This window comes from Gopherus flavomarginatus, chromosome 8 (assembly GCF_025201925.1).
Source record: "Gopherus flavomarginatus isolate rGopFla2 chromosome 8, rGopFla2.mat.asm, whole genome shotgun sequence".
Classification (NCBI taxonomy): domain Eukaryota; kingdom Metazoa; phylum Chordata; order Testudines; family Testudinidae; genus Gopherus; species Gopherus flavomarginatus.
This window is the reverse complement of record NC_066624.1, coordinates 60,426,649-60,451,128: the sequence shown is the minus strand read 5'-3', so window position 1 is coordinate 60,451,128 and position 24,480 is coordinate 60,426,649. Positions and strand designations below refer to the sequence as shown.

At 44.6% G+C, this 24,480-nt stretch overlaps 1 protein-coding gene across 5 annotated transcripts in view; it reads left to right on the top strand.

Moving 5' to 3' along the window:
• Positions 1 to 24,480, top strand: part of KY (kyphoscoliosis peptidase) — an 80,561-nt gene that overhangs the window by 33,896 nt on the left and 22,185 nt on the right. For 2 of the 5 annotated variants that reach the window (XM_050965446.1, XM_050965447.1), the window contains exons 2-9: positions 2,842 to 2,951; positions 3,334 to 3,384; positions 5,020 to 5,073; positions 15,402 to 15,464; positions 18,547 to 18,609; positions 21,493 to 21,567; positions 22,242 to 22,283; positions 23,098 to 23,154. In XM_050965446.1, the coding sequence (XP_050821403.1) occupies positions 2,861 to 2,951; positions 3,334 to 3,384; positions 5,020 to 5,073; positions 15,402 to 15,464; positions 18,547 to 18,609; positions 21,493 to 21,567; positions 22,242 to 22,283; positions 23,098 to 23,154 (496 nt within the window). In that variant the 5' untranslated portion in view covers positions 2,842 to 2,860. Of the gene's footprint in view, positions 1 to 2,841; positions 2,952 to 3,333; positions 3,385 to 5,019; positions 5,074 to 12,100; positions 12,504 to 15,401; positions 15,465 to 18,546; positions 18,610 to 21,492; positions 21,568 to 22,241; positions 22,284 to 23,097; positions 23,155 to 24,480 lie in introns of those variants that run through there. The other 3 variants (XM_050965449.1, XM_050965448.1, XM_050965450.1) reach the window with 3 other exon arrangements.

Sequence of the window (24,480 nt, the reverse complement as noted above, 5' to 3'; positions counted from 1 at the left end):
TACTCTATAGCTATATACTCTATAGCAGTTAACTAAAAACTATCCGCACGTCATTCAGTATGGGCCTGATGCTCCGCACACTTAGATGGTTTTATACTGGTGTAACTCCACAGGCTTCAACGGAGTTAGCCTTTATCTACCCCAGTTTGAGAGGCGAATCAGGCCCAGTGTGTGAGAGATGAAACCCAGATCACTCTTAGCTTTTTTCTCTAGTACTGTTGTAGCAGAATGAGTGGAACTGGAGAAAGCTAGTCAGTTTTCAGGAGGGATCTTTTTTGGTGTGACATCAGAGGCTGAGGAGTGGAAGCCAGCATGCAGCTGCTACATCATAAACCTTAGTCTCAGCATGTAATGCTGGCCTCTTAGCATGCTTAGCAAAGATCTCTTCCCTATAAAGCAGATTGCCAAATTGCTCTATGCTAGTGAAACAGCCATACCCTGTTTGCGAATCTTCCATGCACTCTAAAAGGCCAGTGAGCCACACGTCTCATTTCTCAGGTAGGTCTACCTGCGGGAAGCAGTTCCGCAGACACAAAGCAGCTGAGAAACTGAAACTGCCTGCTGAGCCTGTGTATGGGCAGGACTAGCACATGCTGAGAAAAGAGAAGACCCCAGCAGCTAAAGGAGATGCCCCCCAGTTGCTCACTGCAGGCTAGTTGAGAGGGAAGTCCATTTTGCTAATGAGCCAAAGGTAGGGTGACCAGATATCCTGATTTTATCGGGACCGTCCTGATATTCAAGGCTTTGTCTTACATAAGTGCCTATTACCCATCAACCCCTGTCCTGATTTTTCACACTTGCTGTCTGGTCACCCTAGCCCAAGGAGTTCTGCCAACCATGCTGAGGGAGTCTTCCAAAGACCACAGTGACAGAGGGCATTGGGCAGGAGAGAAGCCAGCTTCCTTCTCCCAAAGAGTTATCGGCCACAAGCCAGAACCAGAAGGGAGAGAGGAGAGCCAGACAGCCTATGTCTGGTGCAAGAGAGAGGAAGGTTGCTCCAGAACTCCACTGTCCAAGCAGAGAGGTCTGTCTGGCAGCCTTCATTAGGCCTCCCTTCTGCGGGCAGCCAAGGGAAGGGTTTAAGCAACCTAAGGGCCTGCTCCAGTCCAGAGAGTGATCTGCCTGCCTTGGGTGGGACATCACTATTGTGAGTACAGTCTGCTACATGAAGGTAGCTAGGAAAAGGCTCAGGGTGCATTAAGACCCAGCTGGTGTGTGCACAGACAGAGGAAGTCTCACTCAAAGGGTATCAGCACCAGACCTTGCACAAGCAACAGTCAGGCCTCTAACACTCTTTGATGATTCACTGTAAACCTGCCTTTCTTCAGTCATCCCCACAGAGCTCCAATGTGGCCTGGACCACCCCTAGATTCTGGGGCTGCACTCCTCTTACTCCTCTCTGCTGCTCCTGGGATTCTGAGTGCACTGCATTCAGGGGTGAAAGTAAGTACTTACCGGTATAGGGGCTGGCTCTGGCCCGCAGAAGGAGCAGAGCTGAGGGGTCAGCGTCCCCCAGCCAGCCCATCTGCACTGCCTGGCCTACACCGCGCGGGGCTCCAGTGGCGATTTAAAGGGCCCAGGGCTCCAGCCACTGCCGTGGTAGCAACAGCGGCAGCCGGAGCCCCACGTCCTTTTAAATCACCAGCTCTGGGGAAGCTGCTCCTTTTGCCCCCCTCCACCTCCCACCCCTGGTAATGGCAGCTGCTTTGGCTTACTTTCACCCCTGACTGCATTGCAACATCCTTTCATCCCTGGTTCCTGTCTATGCTTCTTTTAAGTTTGCCCTTTTCTTTACCTTAATCATGTGTTTTTCCTTCTTAAACTTTTTGGTCCTTGATTCTTCTGCAGTATAGAAATGGTTAATGTAGCAGGGGGGTTGTGCATTCATTTATTCAGCCCCCTGTGGGTGGAGGCACCACATGTTCAGAAGACCAGCAACAAAAGGCTGAAACCTGTCATTGACCTGCAGAGCACCACGCACATGAGGTTCATTCATCCTAAGCCTTTGAGTCACTTTGCAGGGAGGATCAAAGGGACTCTGTCAGTTTTGCTCTTGGGGTGGCTCAGAAGGGAGCTAGCCAGGATGGCACATGTTAAGAACAAACTGGAATCTGTGTAGGCATCCTAATTACAGTGCTGACATCTCTGGTGATTTGATCAGGAGTCTTGCAAGATTTGGTGCTACTGGAATCCAGTTATTACCTGAGACTGTCAGCTTTTACAGTATTTTAAAAAAAAATGTCTAACCATCCTGCTTGAAGAGAATCTTAAATCATTGTACATGCCCCAATGGCAGAACTAAAATAAAAACAACCCAGCAATTTTTATTTGTTAAACCTCATTGTTTGTAAGCCAGTCTCATGATTTTTCGATGCTTGCGCTGTCAACACTGCAGAGGCTTCAACTGTCTTTAACCATCTTGTCAAGTATTAGAGGGGTAGCCGTATTAGTCTGGATCTGTAAAAAGCAACAGAGAATCCTGTGGCACCTTTAAGACTAACAGATGTATTGGAGGATAAGCTTTCGTGGGTGAATACCCGCTTCATCAGATGCATGCATGTATGCGTGGTATTCACCCACGAAAGCTTATGCTCCAATACATCTGTTTGTCTTAAAGGTGCCACAGGACTCTCTGTTGCCTTTAACCATCTTGTGACCCATCCAAATCAGATTCTTTGACTGAACTTTCCATACTTCTGTTGTGGCTTCCCCTCCAAGTAAGTGGGAAATGATGTGTAAAGACTGGTTGCCTTAGGCAGCAGAGAGGAACATTTCAGATGATGAAAATAATGCTGAGTTGCAAAAAATGGACCATGATTTAATGTTGGTTGTTCATTCCAGGTGAACATTAATAAAGGAAATGGCATTTCATGACCGTCTGTCCAACACACAGAGGATTCTGCTGGCCATCTTCTGCTTCCCTCTGCTGCCCTTCTACCTCTGTGCTCTCTGTGAGTAGCAGATCCATTTGACCATACATGCCTTCTGTATTTCACCTTCCTTTATGGGCAATCACTGCCAGAGTGATAATAAAGAGCTCTACAAAAGGGGATGGTAATTTTATTAATGCTGTGACTAGGTGGGAGGAGGTTGTTCAGAGATGAGACCCATTTTGAGGTAAATTGGGTCAAACAAGTGAAATATGCATCTTTAAAGATAGAACCTGTCACTCACACATTTGTGTCTTGGCAAACTGAGAGCTCTAAAAACAACCAGTGACACTGGAAGTCTCCTAAACCCACAGTCAGAGTGTTTTTGAATATGGGTAAAGGAAATTCGTGGTAAGAATAACAGCATATCTATGGATTTGTGATAGCTATGATATCCCTATAGGCTATGCAAGGAGTCATGAGGAACAAGAGGAAGGAAAACCCACTGAACTTGGTAAGTGAACACTGGGACCTCTTTCTGCTGTCTATTAGGCAATGTGAACACACAAAAAATTGAATCTCACCTAGAGCATTATGGGAAGTTTTGGGGGTGGAGGAAAGTACTTTCACCTTCTGCCTCTTGACCTTCTGGGGCTCTTGAAAAAAATTGACTAGGGATGACTCATCTTGAGTGGAAATGACAAACTCAGAATGAAAGGAACAGCTGTTACTATTCTGAATGGAGGGATAAAAGAATAACAAATCCTATGCTCCCAGGCTTGGTGGCCTCGGGCATCTGACAAATAGCACTAAATATAGGTGGCATGGAAAACTTAAAAAAAAAAATCCCATTTGATTCAGCCACCATTTTAGGGTTTGCCAAAATGTTGACAATGTAGCAACATAAACATTATATAATTATTGTCCTGTATTTCTGAATGTTATGACCCCTCCTCTTCCCTTTTACTTACCCTGGTAAAAATAAATACTGATTAAATTGCAAAACAAACAAAGCTGCTTCTGGAACATAAGGCCCAATCCTGCTCGCATTGATGTCAAAAGCAAAACTCCCATTGGCTTGAGTGATGTGAGAGCCAGCCACGTTTTCTCTTGCCTTGAAAAACATAACTATGTTTGGTTGGATTAGCGCAGTGGTGGGCAACCTGTGGCACGTGACCTCTTAGGGTAATCGGCTGGTGAGCCGCTGGCGTTCCCAGCCAATGGGAGCTGCAGGAAGCAGTGGCCAGCACGTCCCAGTGGCCAGCGCCGCTTCCCACAGCTCCCGTTGGCTGGGAACGGTGAACCATGGCCACTGGGAGCTGCGGGTAGCCATGCCTGCGGACAGTCAATATAAACAAACTGTCTTGCGGCCGGCCAATGGATTACCCTGACGGGCCGCGTGCAGGCCGCAGGTTGCCCACCACTGGATTAACATGTGCAAAGTGCTGCTGAGCAGGGAAGGAGTTAAAATAGGTGTTGTGTTTAAGCATCACAAGCCAGTCCATTATAATCAGTGTGATCTCTAATCAGTGTAATCTCTAGTCATCAGCAATGCTCAAGAAAACCATGCTGAGGACCTTATATGAGAGCTGCGCACTGAGGTGGGATTGGAAAAGAATCACTCTGTCCCAGGGAGAGGACCAGGGTTGGAAAGCAAAGCAGAAGAACATTCTTTGGATAACAATCCAAACAAAGTTCTTTTCCCCTGGTGCTCAGGAGCTCGCAGGAAAAGAGCCCCATCACATTTCCAGTAGGTGATGCTGACTGTTTCAATGACACAGGATACTGTGCCACAGAGATGAGAGGTGTGAATGGAAATTCTCCAGCTGAGAACAATGATGATGAGAATAGAGATGTGACAATTAATTACTTGGACTGCTCAGGACCTGTCCTGAGGGCTCGCTAACCTTTTCTGGGTTGCTTTAACCCTTTATGCCCAGCCCAGAACTCAGCTTCACATTCTAGCATTGAATACACTTCCCCAACCTATCAGAACCACATCTTTCTCATGCAGACATGCAGTGTTATACCAGTCATCACTCGGGGGCTTGAAACCATGAGTCTGAGACAGCAGAAGGCAGAGCGTAATGTGACAATGATCATCTGCTTTAAGAGTGATATCAATAATAGTTGCTCATGTTTCCAACAGCTCACATGGAGGCAGGAAAGTCAGTTGAAACACAGAGAGACTCCAGCTTCACAGGTGAGACTTTTCTATCCTAAACTGGAGACTCTCTCATGCATTTCACTCTCCTGGGTGCCCAGGCCCCTGTGCAGAGGAGTATATTTCTGCATTGTAAAAGTATTGTTCGCTGTGATGCAACAGTATCTTGCTGGTCTGTGAGAAGTTGGAGATGCCCACCTGTCATCCCCATGGCAACCCAGGGATGCACATTCCAGGCAAGCTCTGGATGGAATTTAGTGGCTTGCTGAGTTCATTCTGGAGCTGGAAATCTATGTGGTTGCACGTTAATTGGCTGTTCAGAGCTGAAGTCTGAATCAAGATGTCTGATTACTCTGATTCACAGGCTGTAAGTGTATAGGTGGAATTAGCACCAAAAGGGTGAGTGGTTGTTCTGACACGTTGGCTGCTGAACCGACTGACTGGGTGGTCCAATGTGGCAGCAACATGTCTAAGAATATGCACAGGTTTGGTTGGAGCAAAATGCTTCTGAGTTTTGAACTAAGCCCATGAACCATGACAAACACCACTGATGTAGGCAGAGTTAGATACACCATGTTTGGCAGGTAGGGATTGTTTGGTTATTTGTTAGTATCTCTAGTGCACCAGCAGTGTTCCACCTGAGGGTAGCAGAGGTGTTGGAAGGAATTTATGATGCTACAAGTTCTGATGATGATGATGTGGTCTGAAGTGAAACCTGAGAGTATCATGCTGTTAGTCTATGAGAGGTGACTGGCACTAGAAAAGAGTTTGAAATGTAATACGGAAAAATGCTGTCAAGGCTAATTCCCCACTCTGGCACTTTGAGTGCAGAAGGTGGGGCCCACAAGGATTCTAAAAATTAATACTGGCCACTCTCGAAGAGACCATGCTGTGCATTGCCACGAGCTATGTGTTAGTGACTGTGACAGTACCTGAGAGCTCCCTCTACTGGGGCTAAGGAGGCACTGACAACATGCCTCAGGAAAATCTCCATTTTGGAGATCTGCAGGGCTGCTTTCTCGAGTTCTGTTCGCACAGCACTCCTCTCTCAGCTTGGCATCCAGATCTTATGTTTGCCCTGGGAGAATGTTTAGTTGGAAATGCTCAACCCACATTCCTGGGTTTGTATTTCTCACTGTACTCCAGTAAATGGGGGCTATGCAAAGGGCAGCTCAAAGAAGAAAGTCAGGCTCCTCGCTGGTCACTAGTGCTTCCAGAATGTTGCTTCTGCAGGTCACAAAGTGTGCTCAAAGAGCAGCCCATCCAATGGTCTGGGTGCCCTGGACCATCTTACAAAGATACCCTGAAATAAGCAGATCTGTCTTCACACTATCCACCCTTCCCCTCAGATTTCTGTTCTCACAGGAATCTTGGCTCAGTTCTACTAAACCCAAACTGACTCCACAAAGCCCTTTCATAACCTGAGCATTCAGTGCCATGGCAGAGCACTTGGGCAATCTCAGCAGCCACTGCTCTTCCTGATAGTCTGGCCTGGGAGAGCACCTCTGATGAGTGTGAATGGCCAGAGGCAGTGCTCTTAAAGAATGACAGTTGTTGGGGAGTAACCTTCTCTTGGTGCCCAAGCTGCATTGTAGGGATAAGTTCCCTTCCTCGGTGATTATAAAGGATTAATAACATAGGCCAACGAGACAAGGAAAGCTTTGTAGAGTGTCCTGAAGGTCAACAAATCCACTCTTTGGCAGACCAGGGGGAAGAAAATCCAAATGCTGACAACCGTTCATGGCAAATGTCCTGCCAACAGACCCCTCTCTTGCTTTTATAGAAAGAGGTCTTGAGTTGCAGCCACCTGAGTATGAGCTCTGGAGAAAAGAGGTCCCTCGTGTGGGAACCGCTGACTCTGTGCTAGTCATCCTGCTGGCTAAGTAACCAGCTGCTCCTGCACAAAGAGGAGAAATAACATCTATCATAAAGCAACAAAAATGGCAAGGGGGGCGGGTAGAAGGGATGTGTTTTAAAAGAAAAATCACATGGCCCATATCCCAGGTCTTTGCCTCAGGTAGGTTCCTCTACTGATGCTGTAATTTGAATTCTCCCTTTGTCAAGACACATAGGATTTGCCCTAGCAGATCAAACAACACCACAGTGAAGTCAGTGAGTTAGGTGCCTTCATAACTTTGAGGATCTGAGCCCCTGTCACTAGCGATTTTCATTGTCCTTCCTTGGGCCTTCTCAGTCTTGACTGTACGTCCCTAGAGGTGACAGCTGAGGGCATTACCAGCACTTTGTATAATGTCATGTTATGTTCGATTTTGGTAAAGTCTGTGCCCATCGCTGTGTTTATTTGTGGTGTTTCGGACATTTCATTTAGCTCAGTGTAAATGAACAATCCTCATTGTCTTTCTGCAACCTAAATATGGCCTGATCACTTTTCACAATAATATCTCAGCCATCAATTAGATCCCTGGTTGTGTGGATACCAGGAAACTGAATATAGTTCAGTGGAAAGTTCTGCTGCGTCTTAAATCATAAAGCACAGCTGCTGACACAGCAGAAGCTGCAGAATGAATGGAGCATTTGAGCAATGCATGGAGTGGTAGCTTATGAAAGAGGAATAAATTCACTGTGTTGCAGTTGAGTTAGAGGGAGAAAGAAAGGACAGGCAAACCAAAGGACTCCATTACAGCACACTGCAGTATCATTAGAATGTTCAGTGCCGTGGGAACACACTTGGAAGCTTTAAATGCTCAAAATCAGACAGCTACCACAATTTGAATGAGCTGCTGAATGCAGCAGCTAAGAGGGGAATTCAAGATCCAGAGCTTAGATTTTCAAATGTGAGTAGTGATTGCTGGTGCTTTGATTTTGAGGTCTGACTTTTCAGATGGCAGGTACACACCAGCACTTTCTGAAAGTCAAGCCCCTCTAAGGTGTCTCACAGTGGGCCCCCAAAAACTGAGGGGCCCAAGGTCATCAGGGTCAGATTTTAAAAAGTATTCAGATGCCTTAAGGTTCAGATAGGCACCTAGTGGGATTTTCAAAAACATGGCAGCACTGAACTCCCACTGATTTCAGTCTTTTATCAGTGTCTCAGATCTGTGGCAGAATGGATCTTCCCACCACGTGTAATGCCATTGTCATCACATATTTGCTAGAGCCAGAAGACTTGTAGAGGGCCCAGATTATTTTGTATTTTCTTCAAAAACTCTGGTCTGTAGTTTTATATTATATTCAGTAGGATTTAATAATATAATTCTCACTATGTACATATTCTCTCTCTCTCATGGTACAGCCTCACTTGTACTCTGGCCACTAATCCATCTCCCTGAGATTTATTCTAACATTTCAAACCCTTGATCAATTTCAAAGAGTTGCTTTATTTTTAAATCAACCTGGCAGTAACCTCCTCCTCCCCAAGATGTGAAATTTCTGCCTCCAGATAACACCTGCCTGTGGCCCAAGATAAGGGGCAGGAATCAGTCCTGGGACACTTTAAACCAATGGGAAAAGGAAAAGATGTGGTTCTTAACTTAGTTAAATTGCCACATGCTCATACATTAGGAAGCCAGAAGGAACCGTCATGATCTTCCAGTCTGCCCTCCTGCATAGCACAGGCCAGAGAACTTCACACAGGGATTACTACCTCAAGCCCATCTCTGGTGACTGAGCCATAACATCTGTTTTAGACAGACCTCCCATCCTGATTTAAAGATTTCAGGAGATGAAGAAGCCAACACATCTCTTGGTAAGTTGTTCCACGGAGCATGGGCTGCTGCCCCAGTGCTGTATGCACAAAGTATAGGGGATGGACAGGGAGGCACAAATATGTTTAGCTGCCTGGATGCACAAGGAGAGGTAAGCGACTCTGCCCTATGAGAGGGGAGGGTTCCATGGACCTTTTCACTGGCAAGCCTGACAACCAACATTTTTTTGTCTAAAAACTGAAAGATTTGAATTTGACCATTTCCAAGGAATGTAGACCCTTCCCATGAATATATTCATTTAGTCAAAAGCCCAAATTTTCTGTTGAAAATACATTTGAATGGAAACATTTAGAGTATCCTACTCAAGATGTCAGAGAGGCGCTGTGGTGATAATTCTGCCGGCTGATAGGAGGAGGTTAGTGACAATGGAAGCCGACAGCAGCCACCCCAGGTGTATCAAACTCACTGCTTGAAGGAATAAAAACTACCAGTAACCTTGCCATGCTCAGAGCCAAATACACAGCTCTTCTCCTAGGCTTCCCCACAATCGAGTTCTCATTGTTCTCATTCCTATAGACTCATTCATTAAAACGAGAAAATCCTGAACCCCATTCTGCTGGCAAGGAAGGAATGGAGAAAGAGAACACTTGTTTTTCCAGAGATGGGAGGTGCCTACATACTACGGTGAGGAGGGCCTTGTAGGAACCTAGATAGATGAGTATAGAATTCCCCTTGGGACAGTGCAACTCCAGTGCCCACTTCTGAAGCCCGAGTCTGACTCTCGCAATCTAGCCCTAAGAAGACAACAGCAACTGAAAAACAAAAAGCACTAGGACACCCAGGTGGTGGAGGCTTTTAGGAAGGATGCATGGGGTTTAACTTAAATTTGTATTGAAAGTTAGCTGTCCCCAATCAACTTAAACTATACTGAAAAAAAGCAACTCCGTAACCAAAATAGGTGCCACACAGGGGTTCGCACCAGATTTACTAGATCGGTTTAAATCCATACCTTAGTTTAAATCAGTGAACGTTCTCACATAGACAAAGGCTTAATCTGATACCACAAGGGGTTTCCCCTCTAATTATTCATGAATCATTGCCCATTGAGTTGCTGAGGTCTGTCTAATGGGATTGCCAGAAGAAGGGTGTTTGGAGGAGAGATATGAAGGAGGAGAGGTTTGTGTCACTGGAATATGGAGGTCCGAGCGTAAGGTGCAGTGTGGAAGAAAGCATGGAGATAAGAATGGGAGAGAGTGAGGAGGCTTGAGATGCTGATGGAGTGAAGGGAGCTGTTGGGGAGGAGTATAGGCTGGAGCCAAGTTTTATGCGGTATAGAAGGCATGTATGAAGAGTGTCAATCTGATGTGGAGAGCCAGGGGATGCAAGAATGGGGGTGAGATGTGCCTAGTAGATGGTGAGGAAGATGATGATGTTACCAGGAGTATTTTGGCTGGGCAGTAGGGGGACATGGTGATGTTCAAGAAGGTCAGAGAGAAGAAGTCTAGAGGAGAAAGAACCAAGGCTTGGGTGAGGGATTTAGACAGCAAAATAGAGAAGAAAAGGTACCTGTAGGGATGTTGTGCAGGAAAAAAGCACTGGGATTGACAGCCTAGATGTGGTGGCAGAGGAGAGAGTAGAAGAGGGCTCCAAGTGGAGACACCAGCTGAGAGGAGGACAGTGGAGCTGCTAGAATGATGGACACAGGAGAGTTTCATTAACTCAGGGGTCCTGACAGTCAGATGGGTGAGCCCCCGAAGGCCTGGAGGCTATGTTTGCCTGAGCCCGCAGAATTTTGAGTGCTTTTCTGAATCTCCCATGCCCTTCTTTTCCTTCCTTTCACCGAAATGCCTCACTGGATGGGTCATCAGCAGGAACCTCTAAATCTAAAGGCACATGCTGCTGCTGCTTAAGCTAAAGAGCTGATTCCCCCTAGATGGAAACATTAGCATACTTATGTGGTCCAGACACCAGGGTAGGCAAAGACCCACCTACCATACTGTGTGAAGTGGGTTACAAAGCAATAGCCCTAAAACCATCTATTCCTTCCTGTGAGACCCCTTGCCCTGACCCGTGACTGCTCCTCTGCTAGCAGGATGGCTCCAAATTGGAACTGAAGTATTGAGCAGGGGAGTGTGGGCATTAGAACATCCCAGGAATATTGAGTGCATTGTACACGTGGATTACTAAGGGGGCAGTGGCAAAGCTGGGCAGAGGCAGCATGCACAGCCACACATGCTATTTCTGGATCTGCTGAGTAGAGGCATCCTGCTGGGTTTGCAGGGAAGGTTGGCTGCCCGTTGGCTACCTGTGCCTTGGCAGCAGCTCACAGTAGGGGCTGTAGATTGGGGGTGGGAGGTGTACCTGTGTGAACTCTGCCAACATCAGTCAACAGTACTAGCTCCTTGTCTATAGATTAAGGAGCAGCAAATTTATCCCAGAATCACTGGAGGGGAAAAAACCTCCACTTGCCAAAAATTCCAACAGCGATTAGAGCTCGTGGCACCAAAAAGTAAACACCATTAGACATAGCTTTATCCCCTGTGTCAGTACCATGGGCTGGCATCAGCATGATAAATGAGAACTGCAAGTGTGCAAAATTGTGTAACTGCCGGAGAGAGCCCATCAAACCACAGGTGTTAAAATTCCCCTGAGGCCACCAGCCAAACATCCCTCAGCTAGCAGCTCTGACAGGATGGAGGCCCAAGATAAAATTAGAAAGGGTTTCTAATCCAGCACCTTGTACAAATGGTAGGGGCCAGCTAAACAGGGTTGCTGCTAATTGCTAAACCAGACCGCTGTACTCCCTCTCCTACCCTGGTTGTGGGTATGAGACTTTCAGCTGAGGCAGGATTTTTGCTGCTAGTGTTTTCTGGCACCTACAGATTTCAGAGATCATGTCCTTCATGCCAATTGGTGGGAAGATCCATTTGTTGCTTGTAAAGGAGGGTCTGTTTTTTTCAGGACAGACATCTCTTTATTTATTTATTTATTAGGGTTATTTATTAATTTGTTAGGGTTATTTATTAATCAGTTTTGGAAGTGCTGTTCCCCCTGAAAATGGCTGTTACACCCCACTTTACACCAACCTTCACCCCAGGACACAAAGTCACAGGCTTTTTTTCACAGCTGCATGCCTTCCTCATCACTCCTTTTGTTATTTTTTATTTTTAAGCCATTGATTTTTTTTTTAACCCGTGTTTTACAGTTTCCACTTTGGGTGTGGCAGAGAAGAATCAGAGAGGCATCCTTTTAAAGAACTGCAAGCGTTGCAGAATGAATTCCCTCTAGCGTAACAGTGCTGGTAGGGGGATTTGAGGGTAGATGAGTGCTTAAATCTGAAAGGGCAGAGAGAGGGGAAGGGGGACAGGAGGGCTTGTCCTGAAACTAGAACTCTCCCTCTGAAATGTGGCTCCTTCCTCAGATTTAGGAAGTGGATCCTCACTGGGATTTCCTTTCAAAGGTGACTTGTAACCTATTCATTAGGGTAGATTTTGGCAGGGCAGTAATGGTGCATTTGAGCAGGGTCGGGCACGCGTTATTTGTGTGTGTGCAGAGTTCGTTTTGGGTGAGGGGGAGCATTTGCCTTTCCAAGAGTGGAAAATAAACACTGCCGGTTCTGCAGCAGCAGCAGGAGGTCTGAGGAAGGAAGCGGTGGCAATGCTCTGATGGGTACCATGGAGTTTAAAAAAGACGCCAATGCAGTAACAATTGAGATGCTTCTCATAGTTCGCCCTCAGAAGAGGAAGACAGTGCAAAGGGTGCAGACAGACAGACAGACGGAAATCAGTGCCTCGCACCACAGCCAAGGTAAAGCAATATTTGCAGTTGTTCAAGTGGAGGGTGCAGTTGCAATGCATGCAGAGCCAAGCTGCAGGTGAGTTGTAGAATGAGAGGTGAACCATCAGCTCTCAGGAAAGAACACTAGGTTTTTTGGTTTTCTTTTTTGCCCCTGTAATTTAAAGACATGCAATGAAAACCCAAACCTGCAAACTCCCCTCTAAAATCATCCACTTTTAACTTAGTTTTATTGATCTTGTTTAACAAACAAGAGCCTCTGCATGTTGCATACCACACACTGCACGTGACTCAGGGTGCAGCACCTGTGTGGCACACCCATGGAGCGGCATGTGGCTATTATTCCGAGAACCGTGTTTACATTTGCCCTGTTACAACGGAACATTTTATATAGTGTGAGACACTGCCAAAGGATTTCTGAAAATGCATTAGATTTACAAGGCAACGCAGTGAGCAGGTTGAACTGACTGTGCTTCAGTTATTTAATCCCAAATTGATGACTATCACAAATGATGCATAGGGCAACATGGTTTTATTTTAGTGTGTGTGTGCGCGCGAGTGTGTGCATACTTCGTCTGCAAAGAATATCACCATGAGCCATTTATAGTTACAGTTTGTGACAATCCCCTTGGCCTATCTCCTATCCCTTCAGGGGATCTTCCATGCTCTTTTTGGAACCTTGGAAATCATGGGCTATTTGCAGACAACAGAGAAAACCTCCCCTCCCAGCAAAACTGGAAAGAGCAAACACTCCATTGCTGCAATCTGGTTTAATCCCAACCTCTTTTAACTGTATTTCAGACTCTGGTGATTAGGGCTATATAGATACTGAAGAAAAGACAGGAAAAGGTGGATGATCTGGCTAATCTAATTTTTAGCTACAGTTGATTTCTGTCTACTTCATGGCCACACTAGCACCAATGTTTTCAACTGCTTTGCAGCCTTCTCCTACAGAGCTGGTGGGGGTGAGATGAGCTTGGAAATTTTGAAAACATTTTCATTTAAATGTTTTCAAAAAAGACCAAATTTTTAAATAACGTACAGCTTTTTTTACTGTGAAGTCTCGATTTTCCAAAAAATGTTTGGTTCTGAAATTGCGTTCCCAGTTTGCTTTCTTCTTTCTTCCCCCTTTTTTTCCTCACTGACAAGTGAGGAAACCTGAAACGATAACTGAAAATGTTTTCAGTTTTCGTTGGGGGGAGATGGAAGGTATTGAAAAATGAAACCATTTCATTGTATTAAAAAGGGCCATTTTTGACTAAAACATTTTCCAGCAACTACAATTACCCCTGAATTGTCTGCCCACCTCAAGCAGCAATGATATGCCCCAGAAGGATTCACTCTGCAAAATTACAGCAAAATCAGCTCTCCGAGCCATTTTGGCTTGAACCATTGTAGGCAGGCAAAGGGTAAGGCTCAGGAGCTCTGGGGACACAAACAGGAGGGGAGGGGAGACTGAGCATGGAAAGCAGTTTTATATGGAGGAACGGGGATCAGTGGATAGGTGGCAGGGCAGAGGGGGAAGGGATGGGTAGCAACTGTTCAGGCTAAGAGTCCAGGAACTAATTACTCCTGGCACTATCTCACCCCCATGAGAGGGTAATAGCTGGATAACTTCCTTCTGTGAACTCTCTTGTATTTAGATTAATGGCACTACTAGAGGGAATATTTGGGTAGTGGGTAGACCTGGTAGAAAATGCCAATTTATTTTTCGAGGACTATTTAAAAATTGAGTGTGATTTATTTCTCCAAATAACCCTAAAAATGAAAAAAAAATCAATGAAAACTTGCCATAGAAAGCTGAAAAGTTTCAGGGCTTTGAAAATTCATTTAGATAAAATTTTTGTTTTTGAAAACTGCACATTTTTACTGGAGTCAAAACATTTACCAAAATTATTTCAGTTTTCAATTTCCATTTTTTGTTGATAAACTGTAAAATTTTGATCCAAATGAAAATCTCTTTTTGTTGAAAATATCTATTCAGAAATGTTGACCAACTCTAATGGTATATCTCTCCTTCATAAACAATGTCATAGCCTCTAAGAAGACAGTGTTGCCTAACAGATACAGCTTGGGGCTGCAACTCAAGAGACCTAGATTCCATTCCTGGCCTGCTAGGTGACCTTGGGCAAGTTGCTTCATCGCCCGTGACTCAGTTTCCCCAATCGCTAAAATAGGAATAATGACACTGACCTCATTTGTAAAGTACTTTGGGGTCTATGGATGAAGAGCTAGTTAGTATCAATAGTAGTGTTCCCCTGCTGCTGATCTCTAAAGTGCTTTAGAACTTACTTTCAACCATCATGATTTTCAAACTTTTCCAGTGAGAGATTCTCCTTGAATAGCCCTGCAACATGTTACTCTGGTAGGGAATTTGTCTAACATTTAAATGAACACACAGCGTAATCAGGAAGAGTTTGGGAACTAAAACAGGGCCATGGCTGAGAAAAATAAAGACATCCTCTTGAAGTCAGTGGATTTACATCAGGGATGAATATAGTCCATAATATTAAACATGTGATATATTCACCATTCCCATTGCAATTGACTGTAATGTCTTAAATTAATCTGATTGCAGGAGTAAGTAGAAAAGGAGTCTGAGTTTGGACGACAAGAACAGAAATAGCAAGGAAAATATTGGACTGGCATTTTTCAAAGAAATTTTTTCCATTCTCACAGGTCAACAGTTCTTCTATGAGTCCTCTTGGGTAACTAATGCCTAGCTGAGTGATGTCTCCTCGTCATGGAGTTGGTCTCGTCTCAGCTAAATCAACAGAAATTTTATTTCTGTCTTGAGTGGGAACAGGAGTGGGCCTGATGTGATCTTCCCACCAGCTGGTAGTAGACACGCTGCCCAGCACCCGTGAATGATATTGTCTGACTCTCATGCCCATGCTTGTCATTATGTAGGTTTTCAAAGCGATGGAAATGGAAATGACAGATCACAGCAACCCAGAGGGAATGGCCTTCCTGGTACGTTGTGTTCTCTGCCCTCTCATTTTGTATGTGAGAACGTAGGGCAAGTGATAGTGAGGGCATCGTAGAGCTGGCTGGAGCCAGGCAGACTGCGTGGAGATGCTTCGCAGGCTGCCTCTCCACACTAACAATGTGCTTGTCACAGCCCTTTCCATTCCAGGCCCTACTGAGTCTGGGTGATGTGCACAGGGAGGCTCCATTCAGACATGGATCTCCCTGTGCTTGTGCATAATGGGAGAGGGGGGGAGAGTGTCACCTTCCTATCTCTAGCTATCAGCAGGAGCCGCTGGAGGTCAGGATGTGTGTGTGTGCGCACTGGGAATATGGTGGGATGGCTAGGTGCTGGGCACACTATTGCATACATGCATCATAATTATCAAATACATAACCCTGCCTCAGCATGGGGGATGGACAAGGTAAGCCCTGGAGGTCCTCTCCAGTCCTACATTTCTCTGATTCTATATCATAACCAATAAAGAATCCTCCTGAAAGCTAACATAGCCTGAGGCAGTATTAACAGTCGCACAGAGCTCTTAGCTTTCCCAGGCCCCGTGGAGTTCATGGTGTGTGGAGACAGGAAACCCTGTCCTTTTGAGAAGGTGAATCTCTCATCACTTCAACCACTAATGGAAAAGTTGGATGCAAATTGCCTGGGAGGATCCTCCCAAACTTTCCAGTCCTCTGCACAGTTGTTTTTGACATGAGGAACAATCTATGCCCCAGTCCTGAGCTTCCATATAGCTCAGCCAATCCACTTCTTATCTGACCTATAACCCCTCCCACTAGTCCCACTCAAAGCCTCTCTTAAGGGCTGTACAAAACTGTGCCCTGGATTTGTTATGGAACATAAGCAGCCCCTAGGGAATGAGCTCAGGCCACCAACCAACCTCATTTTTGCCTGTATGAAAACATAATTTGGTCTCTAGTGAGGAAAGGCAAGTGAAAAAAAACAGAGTTTTGCTTCCACAGAACTACTAATAACCCCTATATGAAAACCCTGTCTGTTACTGATGCATTGCTTAATGTGAGTTCTGATCCAGCTCCCACTGCAATCAATGGGAGCAGATTCAGCCCATAGACAGTAAGCAAGCAAGTAGTATCTTGTGGCAAGGTACTGTCAGTAATTGTCTTTGACCAAATCAGACAGACAGGTGACAAATAAGAAAAACAGATAAATATTAATAGCTTTAGAGCCTTAACATGCTCTTCCTTTGTGCTTGAGAGGGTTTTCAATGACAGCTACATAGTGGAGATCAGGAAATTCACCAGGACTAGAAGGGACAGAATTACCCATCACACAGAGTTAACTGAAGTACCTCGAGTAGTTCAATGCAAATCTGAGTATCAATACATTTTCCTCTAGCCTGCCTTCAGGACACAAGAGGAGTCCTCTTGAGGATAATTAAGACTTTCTGATTCAAAAAGGAATAGCCAGCTCTTAATGCACCAGCACCAAATGGGTTAATAAATTCACTTTAATCAGCCGCATTCCTGTCTTTATGAGGACTTGACACCATGGAGCAGCTGGTGCTGCTGCAATATTTACAAACGGTATGACATTAACTGAGATTGAACCACATTAAAAAAAAAAACACACTGCTGCCACATACAGTGCATCAAAGTCTCATAAGTCACAGACCTGATCCATGTCAGCTGTGAATTATGAAAAGTATCTGGCCTTTCAGATGAGCTGTTAAAGTGAAGTTCCTTCTGCTGTTGGGACACAGATCCCATGACACTTTCTGAAAAACAGTAAAGGATAACCCCAGTGTCATGGCCAATGTTCATCCTCGGTGAATCAGGTTCTAATGTCCAAAGCCATATGCAAGATATTGCTCAGTGTTAAATGGCATTGGCTGACTGTGCTAGCTTAATGTCATTGCAATCCTGTGGGATAAATTAATGTTATTTAGTACCATGTGTATTACCACATCACGTAGGGGCTGCAACTGAGATCAGGGTCTATTCTGCTGAGTGCTGTACACACATGGTGAGAGACAGTCCCTGCCCCACAGAACTTACAATCTACACAAACAAAAAGAGAGGAGGTTACTCAAAGTTATGCAGCTGGGAACAGAATGCAGGTCTCCTGACACCCAGTCCAGGTCCTTACCACTAGACTAGTGTTTTTCAAGAGACGGGGTGTGGCCCCTGGAGAGCTCATGAAAGGCAGTCAGGGGGTCACAAGACATTCAAAACTTTATTACAGTCTGAAGCAAAGAAAATCTCACTCCCCACTCCCAGTGCACCTCTTCCATTTCAAGGTCATGTATTCTCTGTCAGCCTACTGAAACACACACATACTAATTATTGATACGTGTTTTACTCATATAGTAAATGTAAGAGGGGAGTGCAAATTTTTGACTTCAAATATGAAGTTGCCAATCTGAAAAGGTTGAGAAACACTGAACTAGACTACTTATGCAAGTGTGATCAGAGGCGGCTCAAGGTATTTTGCCGCCCCAAGCACGGCAGACATGCTGCCTTCGGCAGCTTGCCTGCAGGAGGTCCCTGGTCCCGCGGATTCGGCGGCATGCCTGTGGGAGGTCTGCCGAAGCCGTGGAACCAGTGGACCCTCCGCAGGCATGCCTCCGAAGGTAACCTGCCTGCCGTCCTCACGACAACCGGCAGAGCGCCCCCATGGCTTGCTGTCCCAGGCACATGCTTGGCGTGCTGGTGCCTGGAGCCGCCCCTGAGTGATACATTTCAATAAAACAGAATTCAGTTGATGCCAGTCATGCCTCTCCAGAGAGTTCTCCTTCCTTCCCTACTTCCTCAGCCAGGGTCTTGCTCCCAATGCCTGAATTGCATGCATTATTCCCAACTATCACTCTCTTGTTCACTCCACTTGCATTTGAGGCCCAGGAATTGGTTCACACAGCACATAGAATATTGAGCTCTGCTGTATCAATTTGCCTTACAAGCTATAAAAGCTATAGAATGGAATCTCAGTGCCATTTAGCTCATTGGTGCACCACATTTATAGATTTAACCTGGTTCTGCAGTTGGTGCCCATTGCTGTAGGATGAGAAAATTCCATTTTATTCTAGTCACGGAGATGTTTTCTTCATATAAACAGGCCAGCCAGTTCAGATGCAGCCTGACGAGCAGGCACCAGTCATTACTTCCTACACCAACGAAGGTAGGTGGTAACCCAGTGAACACTGATTTTCTGTAGCAATGCAGCATTCATCTCTTATTTATGCTCGTTATGAGAGAAAACTTGCCCAGAACATGACCACAGCAAGAGACACAGATGAGAATTTTTTATAATCGGACTGCAAAAGATGAAGAATTTGAAGAGTCACTGAACAATTCTTTCAAGAATCTTGAGCCTGGTCTACAATTAAAAGTTTTACCAGTATTGCGGTTGGTTAAGGATATGCTTTTTTTTTTTAACCTGACATAGCTAAGCTGGTGTAGATGGCTTTTTATTGACATAACTGCACTTATACCAATATGGCTAAAGCTATAAGCTATACTGGTATAAGCCCTTTCATACCACTTTAACTGCATCCCCACTAGAGGCTTTTGTTGGCAGAACTATATTGGCATAACTCCACCAGCAAAACCCTCCTAGTGTAGAGCAGACATTAAGAGAACAAGAAAAGTAACAAGAGTTTGTCCGTTGGTTCAAATTATTTCTTTACATTTTATAATCGGGCCGTCTTGGGTTTGATTCATCCTGTACATCTGTTCTATACTAAAATTGATATTTAAAGCTTTCTTGGTCCTTAAAAAAGTGGGTCTTGATTAGGGACAAAGAAGTTAATAAATAATACATAAAATAAATAATAATAATAATAATAATTCACAAAAACTTCAGAGACTTTTATTCCATTGGTTTTCAAAACTGATTTTTTGCTTTTTAAAACTTTCTGTGGAAATTTTGTATCAACTTTGTTTTGTTTTCCAAAGTGGGTTATTTTTGCAAATAAGCATTTCTAGTATAACTATGCCAGCACAGCACTCCTAGTGAGGACACTGCTCAGACCAACCGAGTGCAGCTTTGTTGGTAGAACTCATTCCAGCACATGCCACCTTCTGAGCAAAATAAGCTATACCAGCAAAAGTACAGCTGTCTACACTATGGGCTTTTGTTGCCACACCTCTTCACACGCCTAACGGACAAAATAAGCTATGTCAGTAACGTTTATAATGTAACTCTGGCCTAAATCTTGAGTTTTGAGCCCTGAGGTCACAATACTGCATGATCAGTACAGCGTAATGCTTAGGTTGCAGATAAATGCTTTCCTGCAAGGTCATTATTGTACCATTATTGATCTTCATAGATCCCAAGGCCAGAGGGGACCATTGTGATCATCTAGTCTGACCTGTACAGCACAGGCCAGAGAACTTCCCCCAAATAATTCCTAGAACAGAGCTTTTAGAAAAACATCCAATCTTGATATAAAAATTGGCAGTGATGGAAAGGCCACCATGACCTTGGTAAATTGTTCCAGTGGTTAATTACTCTCATCGTTAAACATTTACACCATATTTCCAGTCTGAATTTGTCTAGCTTCAACTTCCAGCTGTTGGATCATCTTAGACCTTTCTCTGCTAGATAGAAGATTCTATTATTAAAATATTTGTTCCCCATATAGTTACTTACAGAGGATGATCCAGTTACCCCTAAATCTTCTCTTTGGTAAGCTAAATAGATTGAGCTCCTTGAGTCTATCACTATAAGGCATGTTTTCTAATCCTGTCGTCATTCTCATGGCTCCTCTCTGAAGCCTCTCCAGTTTATCAATATCCTTCTTGGATAGTAGGCACCAGAACTGGGCACAGTATTTCAGCAGCGGTCACGCCAGTGCGAAATACAGATGTAAAATCAGCTCTCCGCTCCCAATCAAGATTCCTGTTTATGCATCCCAAGATTGCATTAGCTTTTTTGGCCATAGTCTCATATTGGTGGCTCATATCCTTTTCAGTCACTGCTTCCCAGACAGAGTCCCCCACCCTGTAAGTATGGCCTATGTTCTTTTTTCCCAGATTTATACTTTTGCATTTAGCTGTACGGAAACATATATTGTTAGCTTTCACCCAGTTTACCAAGCGTGCCAGATCGCTCTAAGTCAGTTACCCGCCCTCTTCATTATTTACCACTCCCCCAATTTTTGTGTCATCTGCAAATGTTATCAGCGAAGATTTTAATATTTTCTTCCAGGCCATTGGTGAAAATGTTAAACAGAGTAGGGCCATGACCTAATCCTTGTGAGACCCTACTAGAAACACACCCACTTGATGATGATTCCCCTTTTACAACTACATTTTGAGTCCTTAGTTAGCCAGTTTTTAATCCATTTAATCCTGAAGAAGAGCTCTGTGTAGCTCAAAAGTTTTTCTCTTTCACCACCAGAAGACAGTCCAATAAAAGATATTCCCTCACCCACTTTGTCTTTCTAATATCCTGGGACCAACATGGCTACAAAAACACTGCAAATGTTATTTTTATATAATTCTAGTTTTTTAATCAAAATGTTGTGTGGTATCAAGTCAAACACACAACACCATCTTCAAACCAAGATATGCGCTCCTAGAATTCTGACTCAGTTTCCAATTCATTGTTAAAGTGAGAGAGGCTGGGGAATGTTTTAATATCTGTTACACCAGGAATCTGAAGTGCATAGGATCATTTTTTATCTGCTTATTTCACTGTTTTGTTTCTTCTTCTGTCCATAGTGCTGCAAACCTGTTCACTTCATTAAAAAATAACAGAACAAATATATCTTCATGGTAGGCATGTGGACAAATCATTTGCACTGAGGCACCAGCCCAGTAAGGACATTCTGGTTTTCAGATAGAGAAGAAACAGGCAGGGGAGGGGAGGTTGGACAAGAGGGATGTTAACATAGAAAGGCAGAAGTGGAGGCCCTATGAGTTAGTTTAATATTGGTACAATATTAATGAATGTGGTTTGCACTTGGAAGAGTAATCTTTGATATTTTCAATCTTATATGTTTTCACTTGCTAGTTGCTTTTTCATTCTTTGCCACTTCTGACTCTTTGTTCCTTGCAGGAACTCATGTGACTGTCGAGGTACATCCTAGAAATACCACCCCACAGCTGTTCAAGAAATTCTCCCTTGGGAAAGGTACATCACTGTTTTAAAACATTTGGGCCAGCTAAAATATGGCATATCAGCTGCACTAGAAAGCAGGGAGTAGAGGAGCTCATTTGGTTACCACAGTGTTAAACGTGTTAGCTTGTTGTCTGTGCATATCAATGATGAAAGTAACAGAAAGGTGACACTGCTCAAAGTGTGATTTTCTAAAGTTCATAACTCAGTCAAATCCAAACTAATGGTCACAGGAACACCCACTGCCAGTTCCCCTCAGTAACCACTACTTCCATGCCACATTTAAGCTTCCAACCACCAGCTGCTTTATAACTTAAATAATTTAAAAAAAAGATATTATAAGTGTATGGTTCCCTTTTCAAATCCCTCATACTTAAAAATGGATTAATCTAAACTAGGGTGACTAGATGAAAGGAAGAAAATATCAGGACACGTGGGGGATGGAGGGGGTGTCACCAGCACAGTAACAACAAAAAAAAAGCCTCCATGAAGAAAGAAGAAAATGCTCAGTGCATCTGGGGCTTGAGCCAACGGAGGGAAAATTAAGACATTCCATGGGCTTTAATAGGAATGGGATGGAGCCTGTGGTGCTCACAGAGGTGTTTAGGCACTCTGTGAGTGCTGGGATGGCTGGTGGAGTTTTCTTCCACTGGTAACTCTTGACTAATTCTGTCGGGGGGTTATTGCAGGAGTCCGCAAGCTGCCAAGTCTGACAGGCCTGGATAACAAAGGTGAGGCTGCTTGGTTACTGCGTATTTTGTGAGTGGAAACACTAGTCCAGCTTCAGTGGAGTTGCTCCAGCCATAAGTTTAGCCCAACATCTCTCATTATGGGGCCTGCCTTCTTGGGGCACTGGAGAGGCTGCCAGCAGCTGAGTTCAGATGATGACTGTGCTACTTAGAGGTGGACATGTGCCCAGACTCCCCGCTGGGCAGATGCTGGTTGTGCTCTGCCAGCTCTTGGGTCTTGTATGAAGAGGAGCAGTTGGTAGTGAGAACAAAATCCTTTTCTTTGTGGGGGTGGGGCCTCCTCCAGAACTACAGCTATCTCACATTTGGTGACCTTCTGGTGGCTGAATCACCCCTAAAACATGCTCCAGCTGATCTGTAGCTCACTCTGGGAAAGTATCATTTAAAAACCTGTGCTGCAGGTGTTAACACAAGCTAAGATCTCGCTGAAACACACACTTGAATTTCTTTCATACAGTAAGCCATATGTCTGGCTCGCTGGCAAGATGGAGCACAATGTTCCCAGCCTTCAGCCTACAACAGAAGACATCTGACTGTTTGTGAATGTGCTGTCTGGTACCTTCATGGTCACAGGACTGGTGGGAGGGGAAGCACTCTCTACTTATCTCTGTCTTGTGCTGCTTCCATCTCTCCCTCATGGGCTGTATGCAACATGATATGAACCATAGGGTTAAAGACAAGGAAGTAAAAGCCTGTCTTTCAACCTTCCATGTACTCCACATAGACACACTAACTTTCCTCTACCCTTTTCTACTTTTCTACTGTTTATCTCACCTCAGTTTTGGCAACCTTCTAGGTTTTCAAGAGAACGGGGAGGGCAGAGTGCCCCTGCCTGGTGGAAAAGACCTGCATGGTAACTATCTGCTGTATTGTAGCTTTCTGTGATTAGCACGGCATAATTTCTACACTGCAGTGAGCACCCCCAATGGGACTCACATTCGGTTTTAGAAATAGGACTCACGATGATCACAAAAATGATGCGGAACTGGCCAAAAACAACTCTATCGAAGTACAGTGACAGCAAATGAATGATTTCATTTCTGTCTCTCTAACTGTACTTTGCTTTGCACGCTGTATTGTCTGGGATTCGAAGTCAGGATGGTTCGGTGAATGTCATGTGTGTTTTAGACAGACTGCATGTGCAACATAACTGAGAAGTCTGCTTTGCAAATGGGTCTGCTACACATTTCTAACTGCCAAGGTAATAGTGTCGGACTGCATGAGTTATTTTGGATTCGGTGTCTGTGGGGAGCCTTTGCAGCTGTAACCTGACAAAGACGAAAACTGATAACCAATTTTAAAAACCCATTTGGCTCCCAAAAGGCAAGAAGTAATTTTCAGAGCTGAATAGAATAAGAACCTTTCAAATGTGTAAATCTGCTTTCTCTCTTTAGGTCACTGTAATAGCCCCTTTTCAGTGAAAAGCTAGATAAACAAACAAGCCTGTTAGAGAAACAGAAGCTGTGTGCTCCCACACTGTTTTAGGCAAATTTGGCCCAATAGGTAACAGGAGATGCCATTGCTTGTGATTGAATTAACTGGCTGGCTCTCCCATTACAATGAACTAAGTCTGGGGGAATATTGAAGAATCCAGGCTCAGAGATTTCTGCTCACGTAATTGGCCAGTGGGGGCTGGGGACTTCTGAGAAGAGAGATGCTTCCATTAACTAGATCCAGGTTGGGAGCATACTTTCCACGAAGGATGAGGAAACCAGTTTACTTCTTAGCCTTAAACCACAGCCAAAGAGAATCCCCCCCCCCCAAAAAAAAGACTAGACACTAGTCCACTAAGACGTCTCACTGTGTTCTACTTGCGGCAATCCATCCTGAAGGGTGGTCTTATGGCCTCCACTTGCAGGAGTCAAAGGTTGCAGCAAACAAGCCAATGTCTGAGATAGCAGCTGTCCCAGCGTTAGGAGTGTCGATGCTAGAACCTGAACTGAGCACTTTAGCAGCAGATGAAGCTATCTCCTAATGCAGGAGGGGTTGTATTTACACATCACCTCACAGAAGGCAGCCTGTTCTGGCAGCCCCTGCCTGACTGGGATGGCCTGGGGACCAGTCATTCCTGCCTCCCATTGATGGTGCTCCTACAGATGGGAGCTACACTATGTAACCACTCATGTCTGCTCAATGTGGTGCTCCATCCCCCTCTAGTGGTGCCTAGGCCACAGATAAA